The 25,822-nt window shown below is 48.2% G+C and overlaps 1 protein-coding gene and 1 long non-coding RNA gene across 16 annotated transcripts in view; both read right to left on the bottom strand.

Moving 5' to 3' along the window:
• Positions 1-2,793: 2,793 nt before the first annotated feature.
• LOC4575958 (moesin/ezrin/radixin homolog 1) overlaps positions 2,794-25,822 on the bottom strand; it is a 37,457-nt gene continuing 14,428 nt past the window's right edge. For 5 of the 15 annotated variants that reach the window (XM_061654690.1, XM_061654756.1, XM_061654978.1 and 2 more), the window contains 6 exons: positions 15,092-15,271; positions 8,359-8,633; positions 7,973-8,279; positions 7,316-7,888; positions 5,350-5,562; positions 2,794-5,267 (listed from right to left, as the gene is read on the bottom strand). In XM_061654690.1, the coding sequence (XP_061510674.1) occupies positions 5,103-5,267; positions 5,350-5,562; positions 7,316-7,888; positions 7,973-8,279; positions 8,359-8,633; positions 15,092-15,271 (1,713 nt within the window). In that variant the 3' untranslated portion in view covers positions 2,794-5,102. Of the gene's footprint in view, positions 5,268-5,349; positions 5,563-7,297; positions 7,889-7,972; positions 8,280-8,358; positions 8,634-15,091; positions 15,272-21,110; positions 21,928-23,668; positions 23,784-25,822 lie in introns of those variants that run through there. The other 10 variants (XM_061654115.1, XM_061654250.1, XM_061654389.1 and 7 more) reach the window with 6 other exon arrangements.
• Positions 5,574-7,287, bottom strand: LOC133392911 (uncharacterized). Its single transcript, XR_009765886.1, has 2 exons — positions 6,826-7,287; positions 5,574-6,399 (listed from the first exon to the last, which is right to left on the bottom strand). It is a non-coding gene; the product is annotated as an uncharacterized LOC133392911 (long non-coding RNA).

Raw genomic sequence — 25,822 nt, 5'->3', positions numbered from 1 at the left:
CTTCCTAAACTGTAATAGAGGTTTTGTGTACAGAGTACAACTGTTGATTGCTTTTTGTTTTGCTAGATAATTGGAGGGAAATTAAATTCATAAAAAAAATATGGAAGAAAGTCGTAAACATACACACAAAACAAATACCTACCCCATATAACGGAAGAAATACTGATCGAAAAAAAAAAACAATGAAACAACACAAAACAGATACACCCAAAACCAAAGCAAACGAGCAGACTCCAAAACGGATAGAATACAAACAAAATTAGTAAAAAAAAGGACTCGATTATCGAAATGGAAAGAGAACGAATGAACCTGCAAAACTCCTACCCTCACTCTCTCTCTGACAATAAACAAACAGAACAATAAACAAAAAGGACAACGCCAAATCAGAAATGAAAATAATTCAGCGCACTCACTAGCAGCTCTCTACTTCTTCTGTTCGCACAAACCAGAGTTAAAGTTCGTTAAGGCGAAAGAACAAACAAAAGGAAAAACATCATTAAAAAATCACTCGTTATCATCTACATGGCGCTATGCTCCCCCGAATATGCATGCTGGACACACTAGTAAAGCTTTTCTTCGCCCCTTGTGTCCGTGGCGTGCTTGCTTCCTGAACGGGTTCCAATTGTCTACCTTCCAAAAGTATTAGTAAATGTGCTTTCTCCCCCCCCCCATGTTGCATACCTTCAGCCACGCTGGGTGGTTTTGCATGTTTCTATTTACATTTCACAGCACATTACTCGCTTTTCACCGGTGTTTTGTTTTTGTTTCCTGTTTCTCCAAATTGTGGCATTTTCTTGCACCTTGTTTATCGCCATTTATCACGTTTGTCCTCCCTCTTTTTTTGTCTTTCATTACTTTTCTATACATTTAGAATTATTTTTTTTTTTTGTTTCGTTGTTGTTACACATTCAACAAGGTTTGAAAACAGTAATTGAGCAAAATTAAAAAGAAAAAAAAACAGAAAAGGTTGGATTAAACACAATCAAATGTTCGATGTGAAAGAGAAACATAAATAAAAATTTCAGATTCAAAACAAACACAAAAATTTCCCCTTTTTCTACCTTCTGCACACTTTGCAGCCAAATGTTTGGCCATACATCACCCGTGGGGGGGGGCTCGATTGACATATAAATTTGACCCGGGGGTATGTCGTACTGAAGGCACCCAACTTGTTTTTTTTTCTCCTTTAAATTACTGCATTCGATGTTGTGCTAACATTAGGCGCATGTGCATTTTTTAACACGGTCTTTCTTTGTGACTGTATAGGAAACATATTTACACATGCACACACTCACACACATACACGCACACGCTCGTGCGAACATGCGATCACGTATTTACCAAGGATGGGATTCGCTTGGAAGGAATATACAGGGTTTTTCCAGGAGTTCTCATAGCTGTAGGGCACTTTATTGACTCTTTCTTACGTGAAATCAACTTAATGTAATGGGAATTGGACTCTATAGCACCCTTGTTGGACCAATCCAATCGGAATGTCCAGAAAGCGTGCCAATAGGGTCCAATTTCCAACACATGAAGTTCACTTCCAATAGGAAAGAGTCAAGGAAGTGTCAGGACAACTATGAGAACCCCTGGTAAACCCTGTAATGGTTCTGCTATCGCATTACGTCTACTATTACTGTTCATAGCTAAACTTTGGCGCAAAAAACGTTTGCGCATGCGCAAGAGAAGGCGCGCGCGCGCACGTGTGCATGTCTAATCTTGCTTAAGCTCAGCTTTGCCCCTGTGCAATGTTTTGTATCATGTTTTGTTCCTACTTTGTGGTTGCATTCTGCATTCGATTTCATCCCTAGTTAGACAAAAGTATGGGTTTAATACGTGTTTTGTTCTACCTTGTGTTTGCATCGTTTTGTATACAAAAACATACCAAAAAAAAAAAAACCAGTGGACTTTCCCACATTCTTTATCCATTCGGTTTCTTGTTTAAATACAATCATATATTGCTATGCATGTAAAATGCGGAAATAATGCGTGAGGGGACGACTACGGCTGTTTGCTGTTTGGCAAGAAGGTGTGCAAACCGAACCTGTAATTCCGGCAAATAGCGCACTGAACGCTTTTTCATTTCTGTTGTTTTGTTTGTTTGTTTGTTTGTGTTTTGTCCCAATCCTTCGTTCTCCACTTCCATTTGTCAATTCATGTCACTCGCTCTCTCTCGCTTTCTGTCTCTATTTTGTTTTTTTTTGTTCTTCCCTTTCTCGCTCTTCGCGAATGTGTGTCTGTGTGTGTTTGTGTGTTTTGTAACAATTGATTGATTTTGCTGTTGCAGTTGTTATGTTGTTTTTTTTTTACGTTTATATTCGTCGATTTTAATTCGATTTATTACATGAGCCACTACACCAAGGTTGCGCAAGGGGAAGGAGGATGAGGAGGAACGAGGGGGGGGGGCGATGAGAGTGGGATACACGCACCCACACACACACACACACACACACACACACACACACACGAACAAGGTGTGCCGGGCAAACGATACTAAACCAAAAAGAAAACTTAGGAAAGCATAATCATCGATCGAAAAGAGAGAGAAAAAAAACACCACGACATCCTGCACTGCTAGCGTTTTCTCCCCACCACCCCCTTTGTCCTTCCGTCCGACGGGGTTTTGTTTTCGCTCTGGTGCTGTGTGCTGTGTGTGTGTCGCTATTGCTTGAATACAGAAGACAAGCCCCTCTTTCCTCCCATGTTTACACTTATTACGCACACGCACACACACACATTGCTCTTTTAGTAATGTAGTAATAATAAAAGAAAGAAAAGAAAAAATGGAAATACTAATCATAACATAGATATATTAAAGAGGACACTGTCGTACCGGAAATCGAAAAGAAGCGCGCTACCGGCCAAAAAAAAAAATGGGAGAACGGGGGCGGGATGATATAAGAAGGGAAATACTTTTTTTATATATATAGATTTGAACCAATGCCTAAAATCCGAATAACGCAACACACACCACACCCCCTCTTCTCGGCTGGGATAAAAGATACCCCCTCCCGTGCTTCCTTTTCGTTCTCACACGCGCTGCGCTGCTCTCACTACTTCCCCGGTTAATACCAACCCCCTAACGATCCCTAACGATATAATGTGTTTTGTGTGTGTGTGTATGTGTGTGTTGTAGAGTTTGCTGCTTTAACTTTCATCTGGTTTGCTGTTGTTGTTTGCTGTATAATAAACAATGCCTACTTTTGCCTCGTAACTAAATATATATATATTCATTTGTCCACACGTCCACTAGCGTGGCGGATTCCGACTTGCTGCTGCGCTGGTGGTTTCCCAAAGCCGTTACACCTGCTACTGTTGGCCTTGCCGCCCCAGTGCACCAGTGCCCAACTGTGTGTCACACCGCCACGTCTTCTCCGCGCTCCCTAATAAACCCCGGGGTGGTTGCGCGCACGCACACACCAATACTGATCCACGGGACGGATCATCGCCAAAAAAAAAAAAAAAGAAAAGAGAGGGAGGGAAATAATATAGAAAAGAAAGATGGAACCAAAAAACAAAAACGCCATCATATACGCGTTTTCTGGTCACCAATTTCTACCTGCTAGACTGATATCGCCTTACCATTACTACCATTTACTGCTTTATACTTCTGCCATTACACCTTTCTCTCTCTCTCTCGGTCACACATACACACACACGCGCATACAATAAAGTTTTTTTTGCAGGATAAAACTGCTCATCGTTATTATTTCGTAATTCTGCTCCCCAATCCTTTTTTCCAGCGCTTGCAGCAGCAAAAAAATCCATTTATCGTGATCAATAATGCCAATCACACCTTTGCTTGTCATTGAAAAGAACCAAAAAAAAATCATCTCACACACACAAACGCACACTAAAAATTGTGTGCGTGTGTGTGTGTGTGTGCTATTTCAAAACTTTTAATGGGAAAGATTATACACTTTTGCTTGAACACTATCTAGAGTGCAAGTTGCTAAGCTTCAATTGCGTGTACTTCTGGTAATGGTTTACATGAAACAGTATGTAACAATAAACACCAACCCACACCGACGAACGGGGTGGGGGTGGAGGGAAGGGGGGCGGTGATGGGGGTCACGTGACCCAACACCAGGATTCAAATTTAATGCGTGGATGCAATTTCTCGCCCAACGGTCAATATGTGTTGCACACACAATGTTGCGCGACGAGGCAAGTGGTGGAAACCAAAGAAGAAGAAGAAAAAAGTATACAAAATATGTATGTGTGGGTAGGTGTGTGTGTGTGTGTTATAGACACAACAACTGCTGCAGCTGCTGCTGCCGCCGCGTTGTCACTGTACGCATGAATCCTGTCTCTCCTCTCTTGTTCCCTCCTTGTCGCTGCCATGGTAATAGTAATAGTAACCCTAACACGATTGCCCTACCCTTTTGCTTGCCATAAGATTATCGTCCTACTAAGTAAATGTTGTGTTGCTTTTTTCGTGTTTTGTTGTTGTTGTTGTTGTTGTTGTTGTTGTTGTTGTTGTTGTTGTTGTTGCTGTTGCTGCTGTAACAGACGCGAGCCACCGGTGTGGGGGCGGCACTATCATCACCACACCCCACCACCACATGAAACGGAGGATTACAAAGGGATTCGGAATAAGTGTCATTAGTGTCATACTGTATACTATATATGTGCGCGGGAGCATATTGGCTGTTGAGGGGGTGGGGGAGGGGGGGATGGAGGGAAGGGGATTTGTTGTAGTGGTGGTGGTGGTATTGTTGGTGGTAGTAATAGTTTAGTATATGCAACGCTTTCCTTCCACACAGAAAGCACGTGGCGCGCGTGCACACGTGGTCCGTTTTCGATTGTTGCGCGCCCGTCCGTGCGCCTCCTTCATCATCATCGTCTTCTTCTGCTTCTTCCACACCACCATAAATGGAGGGAACACGAACGCACGCACGCGCGGGAGGATGGGAAGGGTTGTACGGGATTTATACTGCCACCACATATGCCAGCGCAGGCACATCATATTCTGAGAATCTGCGCGTGGGGTTGTCTGTACTGTGTGTAATTGTTGCTTTTTCTCCTGTCTCCCTCTCTCGCTCTCTCTCGCTCTCCTTCTCTCCTTCACACACACACGCACACTACTCTGGCGCTTTTTACATGTTCTCGAACTGGTCCACGCGGCGCTTGGTGTTGCCCTTGCGGATTTCGCGCAGCGTCTTGTATTTGTCCCGTCCCTGGCGCACGTTCTCCCGGTGGATCTTGTCGTTCGGCGTCTCCATCGTGTCGTCGCGCGACAGTGCGAGGTCTTGCTTGAGGGCCTACGGGAAACGGGAGTAAGCAGTAAGTTAAAACGCTTCTTCAGTTCAGCGCTAAGGAAGCGGCGCGTAGCGCCCCTCATACCTTCAGCTGGTCCTGCAGGCGCTCGTTACGCTCGGCAAGGGTGCGTCTCTCCTCGACCGGATCCTTGATGTGCTCGTCCGTGTCGAAGTCTTTGGAGAAGTCTTGCGTACCGTTCTCCCCATTGATCAGCTCCTCCTCGTTCTCCTCCTCCTCCTCCACGTGATGGTGCTTCGGGGTGGTGGTGGCGGCCTGCAACGCAGCAGCGGCCTCGTTCTGTGCGCGAGTTGGTTTTGTTGTTGTTGTTGGAAGCGGAAACGAAAACAAAAAACTAGCTGAGTGACCATTTGGCGAGGAAAATTACCACCACACAAGTAAAATGTTGGTTTTACGATGACAACAACCACCAGAGGCACAACATTTGAACACTGGGTGCTACGCTACTCGGTGAAATACTCGGTGTGGTGCAGTGGCGGTGCACAACGTTTAGCAAAACGCTTAATTTTGTTTCCGATTTACAAACAAAAAACCCCTCCCCCTCATGCTGCTACATCTCTCCTTGCCCTTCTCCTTTTCCATACTCCCTCTTCTCACGCTTTCTTTCACTATTATCCACACCACGCCACAACATCTACTGCCCCCGCACGGTTGCAATCAATCCAATCGTTTGCCAATTTCGGTTTTACACGTGTGCTTATCGCGTTCGCTTTTGTAACGGTTTTTCTTTTGAAATTAAACATGTTCTGTGTGATTGTATCATGTGTGTGCTGTGCCGCAAAATGTACTGAGCATCACGAGATATTCACCATCGAAAACAATGAACACATCCGTGGTAGCTTGATGCTCATTGCTGATACTCAATGAAAGTGTTTCATGACTTTGACATGCGCATGTTTTAGTCCAACGTAATACTCTGACTGGCAAGCTGAGCTTAATGCCGCCGCAAGCATAATCATGACCTTTTCTGGCTGTGAACAGTGCTTCCAGTCACCAACACTCATGACTGAAACGAAGCTCAAAACAGCTCACGTACACAACTGAGATGATCAGAGGTAAGACTCAAACAGTTGTTGCGACCATCACAAGCTTGGTGACATTCTTTTAGGCACCCAACTGTTAATCACTCACTTGGTCACGACAATTTCTGTCGGTGATAATCACGATATTCTTGGAATATAATTGACGTGTGGTCCCAAGTAACAAAATGAGCATACTTTCTGGTTTGGCCATCAACGAGAAACCATGCTCATTTTGTATCTTGCAACCATTCACACGCACCGTATATCTCCCGTGATTATCGCGATGATCACCGGCGGAAAATGTCGTAACCAAGAGCAGTCACTTGATCACCAAGAGTTAGTTGCACACAATGTCACCAAGCATGTCATGGTCGTAGAAATTGTTTGAGTTTCACTTCTGATCATCACAGTAGAGCTCGTGACGCTGACATCATTTTGTTTCAGCCAGAATTTGTCATGATGATGTCAGTGACATGTTGCAGAACTGATTACAGGAATAAAAAAGTCATGACATAGTGACTGACCAAGCGTTGGTCGCAAAAATGTCACGAAGCATGCATTGATCACACCAATCGTTTAGAGAATCACCTCTGATTATCACAAGTGAGTACGTGACGCTGACATGGATTTTGTTTCAGTTCGATTTTTTTATGTCATTGACAGTGACATTTTGCAGCACTGTGTGTGTTTGTTAAAGTGTGTATATTAAAGTGCAACAAAACTCAGTGTTTAGAGAAGAAAAAAAAAGACAGCAGATGTTTCATCAGCGATCAGTGTGAGTAATGTTACTGCGCCGCTCGATGGAACGTTAGATTGATTTTGCCGGGGGTTAGCGAATGGTCAAGATGGTGTGTTTGTGTGACAGTGGGTGGTGGTTGCGAGAAAACAATAGAGAGAGAGAGTGAGAGTGAGAGAGATACAGTGAGACAGCGCGAACCGCTCGCATGTATGGAAAAGGGGGAAGCGAAACAGAGAGACGGAGCGATACATACACGGCTGCCCTTGGCTACCTGTTTCCGTATCGCTTCCTCGACCTCCTCGTGCAGGCGCTTCGTTTCCGAGTCCTTGAGCGTGACCTCCTCCTGGATCTTCTGCATCTCGAGCTGCTTCACGCGGATCTCCTCCTCCAGCTTGGCCCGCTCGGTCGCCTCCATGTTCTTCGTCTCCTCCAGGCGCTGCATCATCTCGTGCAGCTCGTTCTGGCGCTGCTCGAGCTCCTCCTTGGCCGCCTGCACCTGGTTCAGCTGCTCCTGCAGCCGGCGGATCGTGTCCTGCGCCTCGCTCAGGTTCGCCTGCTTGCGCTCCATCTCCTCCTGCATCGAGCGGAGCCGGTCCTCGTACTCCTGCTGCTTCTTCTCGGCCCGCTCGCGCGCCGCCAGCGCCAGCTGCAGCTTCTCGCGCTCCTGCTGCTTGGCGTTCTTCTCGTCCCGGGCCTGCGCCTTCATCTGCTGCACGTCGATCGTGTCCGGCTTGCGGCGGCGCATGTACAGCTCGTGGTTGCCCATGCACAGCGCCAGGATGCGCTTGTTGATGCGGACGCGCGGCGCGAAAAACACGAAATCTGGCGCCTTCTTGTCGATCGGCTGGGAGGGGAGGTAATACAAAGAAGGCAGAGGTGAATATTGAGTGTGAAAACAGAGGCAAGCAGCCACGCAGCAATTAATTACCTTGATGATGAATTTACGATCGTTGAACGAGATGTTGCGAATTTCCGACCACGGGAAGCCGATCTTCGGCGTCAGCCGGTCCTCCTTCTCGTAGATGTTCAGCCCGAGCGCGTCGACGCCGAGCCACAGCTCCGTGCCCTTCTTGTTGCGGATCTCGAAGTAGTTCACGCCGTACATCTCCAGGTCCTGCGCGATCTTCAAGTACTCCATCATGGCGTCCTCGCGCAGCAGGCCGCGGTGCTCCTGCCACCAGGTGGTGATCGAGTTTTCCCACTCGTCCTTGGACATTTTGTGCTGGTCGATGACCCTGGGGGAGGGGGAGAAAACCAAATTAGTCGAGCTGTTTCGCATAAGGCACTAAAACAAGAAAAAGAGCCGATAACTACCGTTGCGGGAGCAGCCGATCCTTGGCCAGGAAGCCGGGCACGTGGGTGCCCTTGTTGTAGTCGCCGTGGCGCGCCTGCACCGCGTACGACGCGAGCAGCACGGACGTTTCCGGCGGGCAGTAGATCTCGTCCGACAGGATCGCGTTCTTCACCTGCAGGTAGAACAGGCGCAGCGTGATGTCCTGGATCAGCTCCTCGGCCACGTCCTCCGGGTAGAATTTGGCACGAAACTTGAACAGCAGCGGGTCACCCTTTTGCACATCTTGGCTCATCACCTGTACCGGGGTTGGGAAAGCAAACGGCGATTAGTAAAGTAAATGAGTAAAAAAAGAAAAACTGAAGTAAATTTAGTTCGGTATCCTGCTCTCCTTGCTTCGGAAAGCGATTGGGTTTTGCAGAGAGACGGTATGACGGTGCACGCGTGTGTGATGATGTTACCCATTTAGAAAACGGCGTCGACCCTGTCTATTCTCGCACAGTTTCACAAACAACACACGAAGAAACACAGCAGACGCGCGCGACCAGAGAGAAAAGGGCAAACATGCAGCATGCAGGGAATATATAAAGAAACGTAATTAAATGAAAACACTGTAAAGTGGGTGGGTGTGATGTGGTGCAGTTACCGCAAGTGGGGAGAAGGTTTTTATTATTATTCAAGTAGAAAATAGAGATCGAGAGCGAGAGAGAGCGAGAGTAAACAAGAGATTTTAGAACTGTTGGAAAATACTACAACCACAATTTTTTTATCAATGGAGAAGGTTTGTGAACGAAACGGGCGCTAGAACGAGACCTTGGGGCGAATTGCTCTGCCCGGTTTGCGTCTCGTCTCCTTTCCCTAATCATCCAACGGTAATTGCAACTGTCAGTGAGACGACGAACCCCCTTTCTGGTTTTAGGTAATTAACTCAAGTGAGGGCGGGCTTTAAAAATATACCCACAAATCACCCCCAGAGACAGTGTGGGAAAACATGGGAAAATGGAAGTTGCAAATAAGATGCGAGCCACAACACAACACTGCAGTATGGTGCCGGTGCAGAGACGGTCTCCTCTAAACGCACACCTCATCGTGTGCGTTCCCCTCCTCCACCTTTCTCTGCACGCATTTGTGCTGTATGTATGTGTGTGTGTGAGTGTGTGTGGTTGAAGCGTCGTTGTTGGCGGAGTTAATTACGACGATAACGATAATGTTGATAACGCTAATGTGAGACCATGCCCCAGGGTTCGGTGCGGTACTTTGCCACGGTGTTGATTAGCGCACAACTCCGGCAACTCCGGAAGGTTATATACGCCGCGGATGTGTGGGACCAACAAAAAAAAAAACAGCAGAAAAAGAAGCAAATGTGCACGACGACGGCCTAAAATTTAGCGGGACGCATCATGATCAGTATATTTCGCCCCGCGGGCCAAACAAACAGTGCGGTGGAATCTTTACTATTTGCGCGTTTTTGTTTGCTTGCTTGCCTGCCTGTCCCGAAGCGCGCGTGCACAAGGTCCTCTCACAAGGCGCGAAACGGTGGGTGGGTGCTAATGCGTTGGCAGCAATTTGCGTGACCAGCTTCGCCGAACAAGAGAGGCTGCAGTACAAAAAAAAGGGGAGGGGGGAGTTGGCGTGACTCAAGGGAAGAAAGAGAGAGACAGAGAGAGAGAGACAGTCAAATAATGGGAGGAAAAAACCTTAAATCAACAGTCTGTGTCACGTGCTCTGCACTCTGCGTGCGGATGATGCGCGTACGCAGAGACGATGGTCCAAAATTGCGCAAGGCTACTTTAGGGGTTTTTTTTCTATCTTTGAGGAACAGCACCATGCACCCAGACACACTGATATATTAGAGCGTTAATGTTCCACCCCGCTCCATGATGAAGCTGGTGCCTACACGCGCTAAATGTTAATTAACACAATTAACCAGAGGCAGCGACAGACAGAGACGTTCGGTTTTTGTGGGTTCAAATAGCCACCGTAGTAACTAAACCTGACCGGGGCAAGACATCCCGACCAGGGGGGGAAACATACAGACGAAAGAGTGACACACTTGATGGGATGATTTCTTCCTCCTCTCGGTTCAAGGGTCAAGGAGGGCAGCAGTGCTAGCGAGAGAGAAGCTTCAACAAAGTTTACCATCTGTAAGTGAGTGTCTAAAATAAAACATATTCTTCTTCTGCCTTGAAACATATCTGCGCACGCTTAGCAACAACGATGGCATCATAGATATGCGTGTGTGTGCGCCCACCCTTCTCCAACGTTATCTTCCACGCTCGTAGTACTCGTACGCTGTGTTTTTTGTCCTTATCAGCCGTGGCAGTAGTAGTAAAAACAATGTACCCGCACCACTTTAAGGTTACCTTTTTTTCTTTCTTCTTTTTCTATGCTACGCATTCTTGTCGTTTTGTTTGATGTGCGCGTAGGGGGGAAGTTTGGGGCCTGGGGCCTCGTTTCCAACCCAGGGCGAGCAGGCAGAGAGTGCCATGTGTACGAACAACACTTGGCAGAAGGATCTCGTCGCATCTGAAGTCTGTGGTGACTCGAAGTGGACTTTGAATTGCCTTTAGGGTTATGATGCGGTGGAGAGGAGAGAGGGAGTGAGAGCGACGGAATGATTCCGAGTAGTGATGGGTAACGTTGGCAAAAGTCCGGAGTCGACTCCGATCTGACTCCAACAATTTCGGAACCGTCTCCGGATTATTCGGAGTCGTTCGGAATCGTCTGGAGCCGTCCGGAGTTGTCCGGAATCATCCAGAATCTTCCAGAGTCGGAATCGTAGTCGTCCAGAGTTGTCCGGGTCGGTGTTGCTCGGAGTCGCCTGGAGTTCTCCGGAGTCGTCCGGAATCATCCAGAGTCGGAGTCGTAGTCGTCCAGGGTCGTCCGTGTCGTTCGGAGTATTCTGGAGTCGTCCAGAAACTTCCAGAGTCGAAGTCGTTCCAGACTACTATGACTCTGACTCTGACTCTGGAAGACTACTCTCGACCTAGAACGAATGGTTCTCAATTTGCAGAAATTGGTTCGGAGCCGTTTGGAGTCGTCTGGACTCGTCCGAAGTCCTCTGGAATCGTCCGGAGTCATCCGGAATCATCCAGAGTCTTCAAGAGTCGGAGTCGTAGTCGTCCGGGTCGGTGTTGTTTGGAGCCGTCTGAAGTCGTCTGGAGTCGTCTGGAATCGTCCGAAGTCGTCCAGAGTCTTCCTGAGTCGGAGTCGTAGTCGTCCGAAGCCGTCCGGATCGGTGTTGTTCGGAGTCGTCTGGAGTCGTCTAGGTCGTTCGGAGTCATCTGGAGTCGTCCGAAATTATCCAGAGTCGAAGTCGTCGTCGTGCCGAGTCGTCCGGGATGGTGTTGATGGACTCCGGACAACTCCAGACTACTACGACTCTGACTCTGGAAGACTCCAAACGACACCGACCCGGACGACTACGACTCCTGATGACTCCGACCTGGAACGAATGGTTCCCATTTGGCAGGAGTCGGAATCGAACTAAGAATAGTCGGGGTTGGTTCGAAGTCGTGCGCTCCAGAGAGCACATCACTAATTCAGAGAGGCATCGGATAGCTGATCGAGGCTGCAACATATGCACACTGGTTTGTCTCCGCGGACCTGCCTAGGCTAAGATCAAAACTCATTTGCAATCCATCATGCGCCACATCTGTGGCTGTGTGTGCGCGCGCGCTTACGTAATTGACACAGGGCTCTATCTACGATTGCTATTTAATTACCTCGCTTACGACACCTCTTGGTGTGCCACAGCTAACGGGAAAGGGGGTGGGGCAGTACACAACCCTCCCTTGCTTTCCGCTTGCTTTGCCAGTAGGGCGGCACACGTGGTACGAGTGGAATTCTTCCTCAGTGCTGCAGCGTGTACGATTGGTGTTGTTAAAAGGGTTACCTTTGCTATTACAAAAATGCTACTACTTCTTATTCTGACCGTTTTGTTCGTCAGCCACTTTTTCTAGCCCCTACTGCTACAATGTATCATCTTCGCACGTTGCAATTGCGTCATGCGGGTGGTGCTAGTGAACAAAAAAAGATTCGATCTTGCCACCCGATCTGCGAGCCGGTCACCGATATTGCGAGAGAGAGAGAGAGAGAGAGAGAGAGAGAGAGAGAGAGAGAGAGAGAGCGTCATGTCCGCTTGGGTAATTCAACCCTTTCCTTCCAGAGGCAACGCAAGCCAATTGCGTCAACTCTCGCGCAAGCTAAAAGTAGCAGTAGAAAACACAAAAACCAGTATTACAGACACGACGATGCTGTGTCACTGGGGAAAACAGCACCCAGCAATAAAAAGCACACACATAGAAGGGAGATGAAATTGATGAACGCTTATCGTAAATGATTCCCAGCACAGCTCTGCGGAAGAAATCACCGGATGCCACTGCATTGTTTCCCCAGCCCAGCGCGGCATGCGAAAGGGAGAGCGCTCATTAATGTTGGATGACGAGGACACCTAAAGCCTATAACATTGCATCAACATAGAGAGAGAGAGGGAGAGCAATGTGGATGCAATGTGTGACTCGTTTTTTATGTCCAAGTTGGCACCCTTGCTCGGCTCGATTAGTAATAGCAAAGAACCGGGCTCTACGGCTTGGTGAATCACGCCGCTTCTTAGGAAGCGGTAAACCTTGATACCGCGCAGGGAGGGCCAGCGGAAACGTTTGTAAATATTTACCATTAGAATAGGGCAGTGTGTGTGCTGTTTTTTTGTTATAATTGTTGGTGTAAGAAGAACGCTTGCCAGCGCAACCAGAGTACCGAGCAAAACACGCTGATGGTGCTGCGCACAAGCGATTTGTCGTCGGCGTGGGACACGCAGTATACTACTACGAGGGGCCATGCGCAATCGCAAAAATCCAATGATCCAATTTCGGTTCCGGTCGACTTGTTTTACACACACACACACACACCAAATGCCCTTTAGCACTGCTCCGCTCGTTCGTTTGTACAGAGTTTTGTGGTTTTGCTACAGTGCTTTAAACTTTGGTGTTCCACCCGCTGCCGCGTGATGATGACGCACAGCAACCTGCCGCGCAAGTCAGAAGGAGACAGAGAGAGAGAGAGAGAGAGAGAGGGGGAGCGCACCCCGAAGGACCGCAGGGGCATTTTGTGCGGAAAAAAACACAAACACAAAACCGGCGTGTAGGCAGCCAGAACGAACGAATCCCATATGGCCCACACCAGAGGCAATTATTGCTGCTACACGCGGCGTCTGGCGTCGGAGAGCGATCGGAAAATATTTACAGTAGTTACACACACACACACGATGCACTGGAAAGATCGTGTGTTTGCCAAATATGCATTTAGAATCGGGCGATGATGCAAATGCAAACATACAAAATCGATTAGGGGTACCCACCCCCTGTACGCTTCGCTCGTGCGCTTGCTACGAACCAAGTTGTCGTTTGAAGTGCTGCTGGAGGGAAGGAGCAGTAGGGTGATGGTGGTGGTTGTCTTCTCCGCGTTGCTAAGGTCAGTCATTATTGACTTGCAGTTGCGCTTCTTACATCACTTTTTCATTTTAGAATCCTGCTTGAGTTGGCCCTTTTTATTCGCCACTCTTTTACTCGCTCGCTCTCGCGCACACTGGCATGTAACGCCACTTGATGGAAGGACTGCGGGAAGGAAGGGATGGCACACACACTCCCGGTACCCGGCACAGCGACCGGTACACTCCACTGCCACCTTACCAGATCGTCCTCGTCCGAGTCTGAGTCACCGTCGAGTGTGTTGGACGAGGAGGACATGACCTTTGACCCGTTCATACCGCTGCCACCATTGCTGCTGCTGCTGCTGTTGCTGCTGGTGGTCAGGCTGGAGCTCAGCAGGCGGTGATGATGCTGCTCAATGTTGCGCTTGATGATTTTGCCGATCTTTTTCATATGCTTGCAGATGACGTTTTCCGGCTAGCCAAAGGCACAAAGCAGAAGAGGGCTCTTCATTAAAATAAACGATGCGGCAGATCAGGCGGAACGATTCCGGATATGTCTCTAGGTAGAGCTAGCCACTGGACCACTAGGCGCAAGGAGCGAAACAAAACAAGGGTATTGGCAGCATCCGTACGAAAAAGCGAAAAAAACCAACACACAACTACTAGCAGCAATTACAAGCCCACGAGTTTCTCCACAGCGCACGCTCTTTGTAATTCTAATCAGCAGCAGCAGCAGGCCGGGTTTGCTTTCTTGAACGCGCACACGATGATCTCACCAAGAGCCTGGCCTGGAAGCAATACGTGCCGCCGCCGCCGCCAGCGTTTTCCGTCGCACGATGGCCTTTATGCCGTGCACACCATTTGACATGCCATTGCTAACTTCTCCCTTCTTCTTATCGCGCTTCCCGACGACACTGCTTGACGGACGACATACATACTTCTCCCTCAACCCGCCTCAGTGTTGTTGGCCATCATCATTGTCGAGGGAGGGGGGGGGGGGGGGATACGAGAAAAGCGGGAGTGAAATTGCTAATAGCCATCGTCACACCGGGGAAGGAGAGCTGGATGATGGTATATGCAGGCATTACGACACCGAGCAGCAAACGACAAACAACAGTACCGTGGAAAGAGTAATTAGGCTGCAACCAATTCTAAAAATCGATTCGTCTGGCGGATACGAGAGGTTTTGATGGCATAACACGAGAAAAAAAAAACAAATTTCCTAGCGATAACAACTCTCACACACACACGCGCATACAACTAGCATTCTAAAAGAAAAAAAAAACAATACAAAACAAGCTCGATTGTGTTCGCAAATGTGTTACCTTTTTGTACAGCTTGATCCACGTGTTATCGCCCTTGGAGTCTGTGTACTGTAGCCCGAAGAACCAGACCTCTCGCAAACCGATCGTCTTCACGACCTGATCGAACAGCTGCTTGCCTGTGGTGCCCTGCTGGATCGCGAACTCCAGCTCCGCGTCCATCGTCGTGACGCGCACGTTCATCTAATGGGGAGGAAGAGAAGCAAGGCAGAAAAAAACAAATTTAGAAAAAAATGTGTTCATGAGCATCTCGGTAGCTAGTAGGAGAGACAAAGCCGCAGCGATTGTCCCTTGGGGAGCAGTCCCGTTCATAGATAGTGCGCGAGAGCAAACCATCACGTGCTGTCGTGCATGGGCGGGAGCAAACAAAGTTGTCCACCCGACACGCGTTTGGCAAGCCGAATTCGTCAGGACAAACCATAATTTAACTCATTGCTAAGATGCGAAGCAAAACAGCATAAAAAGCGTCTGGACTAGTGATGTGACGCTCTCTGGAGCGCGCCCACGACTCGGATCCGACTTCGACTAGTGTTAGTCGAATTTAGACTTCGACCAAAATGAGAACCACTGCCTGGAGTCAGAGTCATCCGGAGTCGTAGTCGTCGGAGTCAGAGTCGTTCGGGGTCTTCTTTAGTCGTCAGGAGTCTGCAGGAGTCGTCAGGAGTCTTCAAGAGTCGTCTGGAGTCGTTCGGAGTCGTTCTGAGTTGCCTGGAGTCGTCCCAAGTTGCCCGGAGTAGTCCCGAGTCATCCAGAGTCGTCCCGAGTCATCCGCAGTAGGAGTCTTCAGGAGTCGTCCCGAGTTGCCCGGAGTCGTCCCTGGTTGCCCGGAGTTGTTCCGAATCATCCGGAGTCCATCCGAGTCATTCGGAGACGTCCCGAGTCATCCGCAGTCGGAGTCTTCCGGAGTCGGAGACGTCTGGAATCTTCTAGAGTCGTCGAAGTGGTCTCGAGTCGCTCGGAGTCGTCAGGCGTTGTCTGGAGTTGTTTGAAGTCGAAGTCTGCTGTAGTTGTTCGGAGTCGTCCAGAGTCGCCCGGAGTGGGAGTCTTCCGGAATCTACCGGAATCGGAATCGGCAGGAGTCAACCTGCAATGCCGTCCGGTGCAATGCTCTTGTGAACATAGAATTCATTTCATTGTGTTTTTGGCCTTATAAATTGCGCGTGCACTTCGTATACAGGCCTTTGTTTCGAAGGTCCACTCCGGGTGACTCCGGAAGACTCCGAATCCTAGCGATTCCGGACAACTCTGGACCACTCCGTACGGCTCCAGACGACTCCGAACGACTGTTGGAGTCGGATCGGAGTCGAAACCATATGTTTGCCAACTAAACCCATCACTAGTCTGGACCTTCACACCACGACGCTATTCAGTGCGCTTGGTCCTTTATCTTTTCGCGCGATAAATTTGGTGGCACAGGTTGCGCAACGATTTGCCCCACAATCTGCCACACTACACACGTAGACGCAACACCACCAGACCATTCTTTAGTGGAATTGTAAGCAGAAACAAGGCAGGTAAGATAAGCAGGAGCTAACACAGGTCCCCGCCACCTTCAACAGCACATTGGAACGTTGGTGATGATGACTTTATCATTTTCATACTTCTATAATCATGTGTTCTTGTGGCTTTTGCTGCCTTCGTCCAGGCGGTAATCACTCCATGACCTAAAACGACTAAAGCGTGTGTGCCACGAGACAGTTGGGGGGTTTGAGTAGTGGTCGTACTACTAGAGGGGCTCTTTAGTGTGAGGAGTTTGACTCGAGCAGTTTGCCACAGAGAGGATTATGCAATTTTTTTATTATAATTGCAGAAAGCTTAGAATTCTAGCGATGTGCTTCCGTGCGCATCCTTGACATTGAATCGCAACATCGCAACCGGCTTTCAGCCATCGGGCTCGAACGAATTGATATGCGCAGGGGATCGCACCCCGTTGGTCGCAATGCGGGTCGCTACATCACCCTGGTACCAACGCACAAACGACACCATATACGTGTTGTGCATGCAAATTCCACACCAATGGGCAACGCAGCAGCGACCGGCTTTTGCGCTACATGCCCCAACACTGCTGCTTGCTTGAAGGATTTTTGGAGATCCTGCCTGGTATGCATGCTAATCGATGACCTCCTTTCGCTTCTTGGCGAAGGCGACAGAGCCCAGGAGCTCATCTAAGTTCTCTAATAAACTGCTCCCTTTGTGACCTTTGTGTCCCTCTTGTGACCAATTTGTGTGTGTGTGTGTGTGTGTGTGTGTGTGTGTGCTGGAAACGGTTCTAAAAACCAGAACCGCTTTTCCTAATGTTCACCAAAACACTATAGCCACTGCACTCACACTCGGTCGTTTCGCACTAGGGACTAGTAATCGATCGAAACGGTCACGGGGAAGGGGGCGGTGTGTTGCAACGGACGGCAATCCCCTGGTCAACCATAATAGGGTAGATTACGCGTCAATCCAATTACGGACGCATATTGGCAGACATACACACACAATTGGTAACATGACTCGTTTGTTCTCGCTTCTCGGTCTCAACCTATTCCCACCCGGTCAACTAATCCTGCAGCAGTAGCAGCACGTGTAGCACATCTCCTCCTCCCTCCGTGTGGTGCAATGGATGACGAGAAGGGGCGGAGGGTCGAACTTTGCTGCACTCCCCCGCCTCCCTTTGACCTGTTTAAGCGCTGCCGAGCTCCCTTTGCATTTCGGAGGCACCAGACCTTGAGGAACTCTCCCGGGCAATCGGTTCTAACGGTCAGAGATTAAGCACACTCACACACACACAGGTCCCGATTGGACATTGGATTAAATAATGCAGCACTTTTCGGGTTGTCCATGTGAAAATGGATTAATGGATTGATGTTTCACTCTTTTTGCCATTTGATTGTTTTTATTTCTGGCAGGAGGGAAAATGAAGAATAGAAGTCAAAACCAAGCGTAAAATTGGTAGAGATTTTAACATATTGTTAAATTGGTAAGAAGAGCCAGGGAATGTTGATGGTCAGTAAATTTTTGAACCATATCACATTTTAACCTATTTTACACGCGATGACCCGACGGTCGAATGTATAAACGTGTCAGCATCCAAACAATGGTTGAAGGCCGGATGGAGTTCAACTCTCGTCTCGGATTCTCGCTCTCTCTCTCTCTCAGCTACTTTCTACGAGGGAAAATTAAATATCCACCATTGGTGATGTGAGACGCAACTTCTTCGCAGAAGCTACCTTTCTTCCGCGATAAGTGAAGGAATTAAACCAGCAAATATCATTAGTATTAGTAAGCCTAAATAAGGCTAATATATGGGACACACTATCACGTTTACGGACTTTTTACAAACTTACAAGTCCCCAATCTGGTTATCTGATTGTTAACCCACGATTTCGAACCAACGGGGGATGATGATACGACCGAATGATTTATCGCCCAAACATGTCTCCCACTGTCTGGCTGGCACACGCCTATCGTCGCCTTCACGTTCGCCCTCATAATGTGAACTTTATTGTGGCACCCCGGAATAAAACGGGCCCAAGGTTACGAATGGGGCGCGGCTCTCCTCTTTGATGCCACCCATTTTGATGGGATTGTTTTTTTTTCTTTCTTTTTTTGCTGTCGTTTTTTTCCATCTGATGCCAATTCTAACCCATTCGGTATGCGTGTGTGTGTTTGTGTTTATGTGTGCCTGATTGTATTGTTGTGCAATCAACGGTAAAGTACGTCACGGACGACCGCCGGATTTAGTGCGACTGCCCCAAAGGACGCAGGTGTTTTTTTCGATTTTCCGACTTTTACTTCCAAATATTTGTGCGTGTGTGTGTTTTAGGGCTACAATAAAATTGCCATTTTTTTACGAAAATTAAAAGCCTGTCAGACTAATAGCAGATACATTAGTGGACGACAGAAGAGTTCATGGGCATGTGTTCAGGTTGGGTGCGTAATTATGAGAGATTGTGCACCTCCTCCATCCGTCATATCGTATTGTCGTTCAGTTCGTATATAGTTCTTTTCAATGGCAATATTTTGTTTACAACTAGTTGACAAGGGTACAGATGTCAAAGGTACGTAAAGAGTACGCCGAAATAATGGGGCCTTAAAACCCAATTAATTTGAGGATCAGATAATGACTCCGTAAGAATCCTAAACCCAAAGCCAAACCCATATCGGCCCTGTAACCTGTAACCAATCTTGAACCCATCCAGGACCTGGAACTGATACTGAATCCATACGGATCCTGGAACTGATCATTAAGTAGTCTTGAAACCTTGAAACCGATTATGAACCCATACCTATCCTGGAGTTGATAAATAACTCATACCGATCCAGTACTGCGTACTGGAAATAGCGTAGTAATACTGGATTCGGAACGAAACTTGAATCGGGTCTCGGGATGCAACCGATATAGTTATAGTTTCGATCGAATAACTGTGTCTGTTGGTCGACAAACCATAGCCGGCAGTACATGTGCAACGTAGGAATACCGGATTGGGAATGAAACTTGTACTTGGTCCGAGTCTCAAATTAATTCAGGTCCAGTAACGATCGAGAGAACATGTGTAGCGTAGGAATTCTGGAACGAAACTTGTACTTGGTCTCGGAATCGAACCGATACAGTATTAGTTCCGTTCGGGTACCTAATTCGGATGGTCACCAAACCATACCTGGCAATCCCAATGCAGCGTAGGAATTAGCTTAGAAGTTCTGGATTCGGGATGAAACTTGAACCTTGGTCTGGAAGCTATACAGTTCCAGTTTCGATCGAATCCATGTGGGGCGTAGCAAATAGCGTAGGATTTTTAGCAGAATTTATACAGTGATATGCAAAAGAATATGTCTAAATATAATTATATAATTAAAAAGAGGATACCTCAGACGTCCTCAGACAAGGAAACGAAGAAACCCTGCCATCCCGCACGTTGTACCCACACACCACGTTGGGGATTGGAAGCATTCGTAAAATTGAGGAAAAAAAAAAAATGTCTGTGCCTGTAGTTGGCGGGATGTACACGGGACACCATTCCTGCTCCGTTTGGCTCACACATTGTTCAAGGTTCTGCCTCTCCAGCATCCGGTTTATGAACGAGAGCGTGAGAGAACAGGGGCAAAACAGGAGAGAGACAAGGCAGACGAGCTGGGATTAGTTCCAACGCCATGCTACACAAAACAGCACAGGAAAGTTGGCCCCTACCCCTTCCCATCGGTACATTCTCTTCCGCACCAACACGGGTTTCCCTTTCAATTTAACCGGTTTGGGCTTTGGGGTGAGAACACACAAAGTGAGGCTTGCACAAAAAGGGCTCCAAGGTGACGCCGTTTGCTTGGCCACCAAGAAACAGAGACACAAAGAGATGTGCGCGCGCGCGAGAGAGAGAGATAGAGAGAGAGAGAGAGAGAGAGAGAGAGAGAGAAAAACACACACACCATCGGGTGGTGCACTTTTTTCATTGCAAAAACGCGCGCCCGTTGCACATCTTCTTCGTATCGCCATTCCCACCAGGCTACAACATGCCCTTGCATTTGGTTAGGACCTCACAGGAAGGCACACACACACACACAAAAACCTTGTCAAAAAAACCCACACGGCTGTTCTTTTTCGCACACACACACAAGTATTACGCGCAACAGCGTGCAGAACAGAATTTCGGCGTCGCGCGATCGCTCGCTCGACACACAACCAGCAGCAGCAGCTGCCATTTTATTTGGCTGGAGGAGACGCATACTTTTTTCTTGTTTGCGCCATGGCGCAAACTTAGCAAATATTCAGGCAATGGATGTGCGTTTGTGAGATAATTTTGCAATCTTTACTTTTTACATATATCAGGCGAAACACAATTTTTCCACGCGTCTGGGATAGAAGTGTAATAACGAACAGAATAAAAAAAACACGCAAGAAGTTAACCTCAATTCAAGATTTTGGCACGCGCCTTCCTTTTCAGGTGTACAAAAACACACACACTCTTTTGCAGCCAAAACACAACCAAAACGCGAAAAAACCTGCCAAAAACGCACGAAAAGGAAAAGCACAAAACCCGCTTACCATTTTACTGCTCGCAACCATCTTTTCGGCGTACGGGATGGTGTTGCTGTGCGCAGAAGTAAAGGCGACACACCAGTTGCGGGTTTTGTTAAGCTATCTGCTCGCGCACTAAGAGGCTCGGAGGATGATTTCAATCTAGAGTGAAGCGCGCAGCAAAAACACAAAATGCCGATGTCACACACCGCACACACGTGAGCAGCAGCAGAGACACTGGACTAAGGGGGTGCACACTCGCGCGCACTATTGCCAGAATCGATACACACACACACACGCCGCAGCAGTAGAGGTAGTAGCCGTATCACACAAACACACGCCCGGAGAACACTTGTTGGCAGGTTCAACGAGTAATGCGCTGGGTTGCGGGAAGGCAGAGGACGATGGATGTACTGATCGATGGCGGCGCCTGTGTTTGCTGGACGACACACTGTGGTTGGCTGATTGAAGCAGGAGCGCGTCGATGAAACGTTGATGAAGATGAACTGGCCACAGAGAGAACTCTGCTGGGCTCTTTGACCGCGGGTGTGTGTATTTTTGCTGCCAATGCGCTCTCTCACCCGCACTGTTCACACAAAGTCACACATACACACACGCGCGCGCGCACACACAAACACAGCGGCACAGATGTGGCTCTCTTCAGCTCTCTGGCAGGCGGACGGTTCTAACCTACGAAGTAGAACGATCGTTGCCACCGAAAATGCCAGCTAGGAAAACACTAAGGAGAAAACACTCTCTCTCACACACACACACGCTCAAATACACTGTTGATAGACGGGTAGTAAAATTTAGTATCCAGTACTACACCATTCCCGGTGAGTGTCTGTGTACGTTGTGCGGCGGGTGTCCACAACCAAAAAGAATAAGAGAGAGAGAGAGAGAGAGGATGAGAGGGCAACGATTCTAGTAGTAATCATCCAAGCGCACCTGTTACCCAGCCCCCGTATTGGTAGAGATGTGTAGACACCAACTGCTGCTGTTTCAAACACTGCGAAATGGACGATGACGCGCCGCGCCAAACCAAACGTCGTTTGTTCCGTTTTTTGACCGTTTGAAAAGCGCATTCAAATTTCGTTCCGCTCTCTCTCTCTCTCTCTCTCTCTCTCTCTCTCTCTCTCTCTTGCGAAGCGGGTTCCACGAGCAGAGAGCAAGTGCAAGCAAGAGATGCGACCGAAACTGAGAGGAAGAATCGCTTGATCAACACTCAAAACTGGCCCGCACGCTTGGGAAAACAGAAACCTATCACGAGTGCAATTCTTTTAAACCAAAAAGCGTAGAGACGGAGAGGGAGTCAAAAATTCGTTCCCTTTTTGACCTTCGTTTACTGCAGCTTTCCCGTGCGGTGTCCCTTGAACGAGAGAAACCCCCAGCAGCAGCAGTATCTCGTGCGAGAGATAGAGAGCGAGCGAGATCACAGCAGAAGAGTCCCCAGCCAGGTGAGCACACTTGGAAGAAGCTGGACACAGGGATGGGTCATCCACCACCGGTGTATCTCGTCGTCATCTCTCCAGCAAAAGGGCTGCAGCAGAGTTACCGCAGGCCTAAAAAAGACAATCATTTGTGTGCGTGTCCAACGCGAAGAAGTCCATGACGGACACACATAGAAAAGGGAAAAAAAAGTACGGGAACAGGGACGAGGAGGGTCGTGTCCACACAGGTAGACAGGTGCACCACACAAAGCAACTCGAAAGCCTGCAAATGGCCAACACCAAGAGCGTGTGGTAACAACAAACACAATACATTTTATTCCCTACTGACTTTTACTTGAGTGTTGCTTGTCGTGGTGTGCTTACATATTCAGTGAGTGTCAGCTGCTGACTCACTCTATAATAAAATTTGCCTGTCTCATTTTGCTCTTTCTCGTAGAGTGTTAGTGACAACTAACGAAAAACACGGCCATCATACCCCTATTGGCTTTTGACTGGCTACGGGAGTGACGACGACAGTTCACAGATGAGAAACGAACCACGTCCAGCTTTTGTGCCAATCGACGCGACTACCATCAGACCATGGAGCTGCTTCGTTGCATCTCACGTTGGAGGAGGTCGTAGTGCTACTGCAAAATTGATTGCAGAGCATGATCGCATTCTTTCAAACTGCCATAGTAATATAGGACATCTTCAATATACAAACGTGTATTCTACATTCCATCACATCATTTCGCTCTCGCAAACCCACTACATCTCTCTTTCCATTCTATTTTACATTCCGCAAGATCCCCTTGAGTTAGTTAATTCCTTCACTATGTCAAGTGAAGAGCTTACACACACACACACACACACCAATAAAAAAAGGAAACGGAAAGACCAGTTTGCACACGACCGCATAGCGCGTTTTCGTAGCACAACTAGTAAGGCTTCTTCTTCTCGCTGCCAACTCAACCTTCCCTCGCGGAAGCACACGTGTTTTAGCGCATTTCACGTATGAAATGAGCCGTTTTGTCAAAAGCATCCTCTCTCCTCTCTGCCGGGTAGGTTTAGGTAAGGGGTACACCATCGCCGCACACGCACTAAGGGGAAAAATCCCCCCTCTCCCTCCACACAGACACTCCCGACCGAGCATACAATACGAAGCGCGTATGTACACACACCGTTGCTGCTGTCCGTAATCTTCGAGGGCTGCGCAAGAACTGACGCAAAATGCCGACAACGCTAGAAACGCAACCCCGGGCCCTGGCTCAATATCGACCCTCCTCTGTAAGGGAAGTAACGCATTCGCAACCACACACACACACACACACACACAGACGCATAAGCACAAGCATACGCAACCAGGGATGAAGGAGAGGGCAATTCTAACTACCCCCCGCACACGGGTCGTTAGTGTGAGTGTGTCTTCACACGACCGGTATATCACAGACGATAGCGCGTGCGAAAGCGTTATACGCAGCGTTACACCATTATGCTCGGACCGGGGACACGAGTGGAGCGCGCGGTGGTTAGCCTCTCAACCTTCTCAACCTTCTTCTCCGGTATTGTCGCTGCTGCTGAGAGAGATCTCATCTTACCCGGCGGCACTTACCGTATCGCTACGGCGCACACCAAGCAATTCGAGAAACTGCAACGAGATCGCAAGCGACGAGCCCGTTGTCAACCGTAAGCCGAAGAGAGAAACGAACGGTTTTGCCGTCGCCATGTTGGCTTTACTCGAGGCACGATAGCGTACGCATTTCATTTTTTTTTGTGTGTGTGCTCCAATATAAACATCCGACCATAAGATCGAGTAGATGTAAGATAACTTCTAGCTGCAGTGAAACGTAACGCTCTCGAGCAAAGTGCAAAAAATAAGGCTAATCTTCAATTTTTGTTTTTTTTAATTCCTGAAAGCAAGAAAAAAATAAGACAAACAAGGCGTGAAACCTTGGAAGGTGAGCAGAACTTCATTAAAAACCACGGGCAAAAACGGGCTAGCACATCTGCATGACGTGTGTGTGTGCGACTTTGCGTCCCGCATGTCACCACGAGATAAGAGAGCCGAGTACAGGGGTATGATATTTGCGTCACCATTAAGTATAGACCCGTCGTCATCATCATCATCAACAGTGCATTACGATTAGATGACGTACGGCGATCAACACAACCCATCGTTACCGGCTCGGCTTGAGCGCGCTTCTTTTCAACAGCGGGAGTGAAAGTGGTAACAGAAAAAAAGAAAGCGTCTGCCTCACCTTGCACCTGTACACGACACTGCCCTCGGCGGGTGATTAGGAAAAGTGTCAGGCAATTATTACGTCATTAGGGGTGATTGAATCGTGTGCGTAAACCCCCTGCCACCCGACCAACCCGAGAGCTTGGGTACAGATGGCAGCCGGGGTAATTAACGCTAAACGGCACATTCCAGAAGTGCCGGAAGTCCTAATGTGGAAGCCGCATCATCAAAAATTAGTCGACGGAGGAGGAGAAGGCACTCACATCAAGACCGAAAACGTTTAAGGGAAGCGGAGCAGGCAGCAAAAAAAAAATAAATATTGCAATAGAACTCTTTGAGCGACTAAGCAGTGAGCACAAACTTGCTTATCATGCTCGAGGTCAGCCTCGCTTGCTACTAGAATAAGGGAGATACAAGTTGCACGCAAAAAAAAAGTTAATAGCCTATTCAGCAATTTCTTAGTGGACAGGCATAAAAGTGGAGAAATAAAACGAACCATCACGCTGTACACCATGTAATAGGCCCTCCCCCAACCGAGCGGCTATTATGACCCGATCGTGAAAAATCATGCCTGTACAGCGCAACGCTGTCCCGTCTTTCCAGATGCATCCACACCGGCCCCACCGCCACTGCATCTAAGGGAGCAATGTAAAGCGGCCGCGAAGGCTAACTGACATGACCAGCGGGGTCATCACATGATGTGCGTGTGTGTTTGTGTGTGGTGTAAAACGTATATCTATATGCGCCACGCTCGCGCAACACGCTAATGGAAAGCTCAGGGCCATCCCCGTAGGGAGATGGGATGGGAAGAAGGAAAGAAGGGGGCATGGAAGTGGTGGTGTCTCGTGGCAAGGATCAACCGAGCAGCAGCAGCAGCAGCAGCAGCAAAAACCAAAATCCACAACCACTACTTTAAAATGGAGCAAAAAAAGGGTACCAGACGCACACTGTTGGCCCGGGGTTGTTGCCAGAATCCGGTTCGAAGGACTAAAATCTTGTACACGTCACTGCTGTTCACAACTTTGCGGCATGCTAGGCCTTAGAGTGTGCATGAATAATGCATCCGGGTT

Source organism: Anopheles gambiae, chromosome X (assembly GCF_943734735.2).
Source record: "Anopheles gambiae chromosome X, idAnoGambNW_F1_1, whole genome shotgun sequence".
Classification (NCBI taxonomy): Eukaryota; Metazoa; Arthropoda; class Insecta; order Diptera; family Culicidae; genus Anopheles; species Anopheles gambiae.
This window is presented reverse-complemented; position numbering and strand designations above follow the sequence as displayed.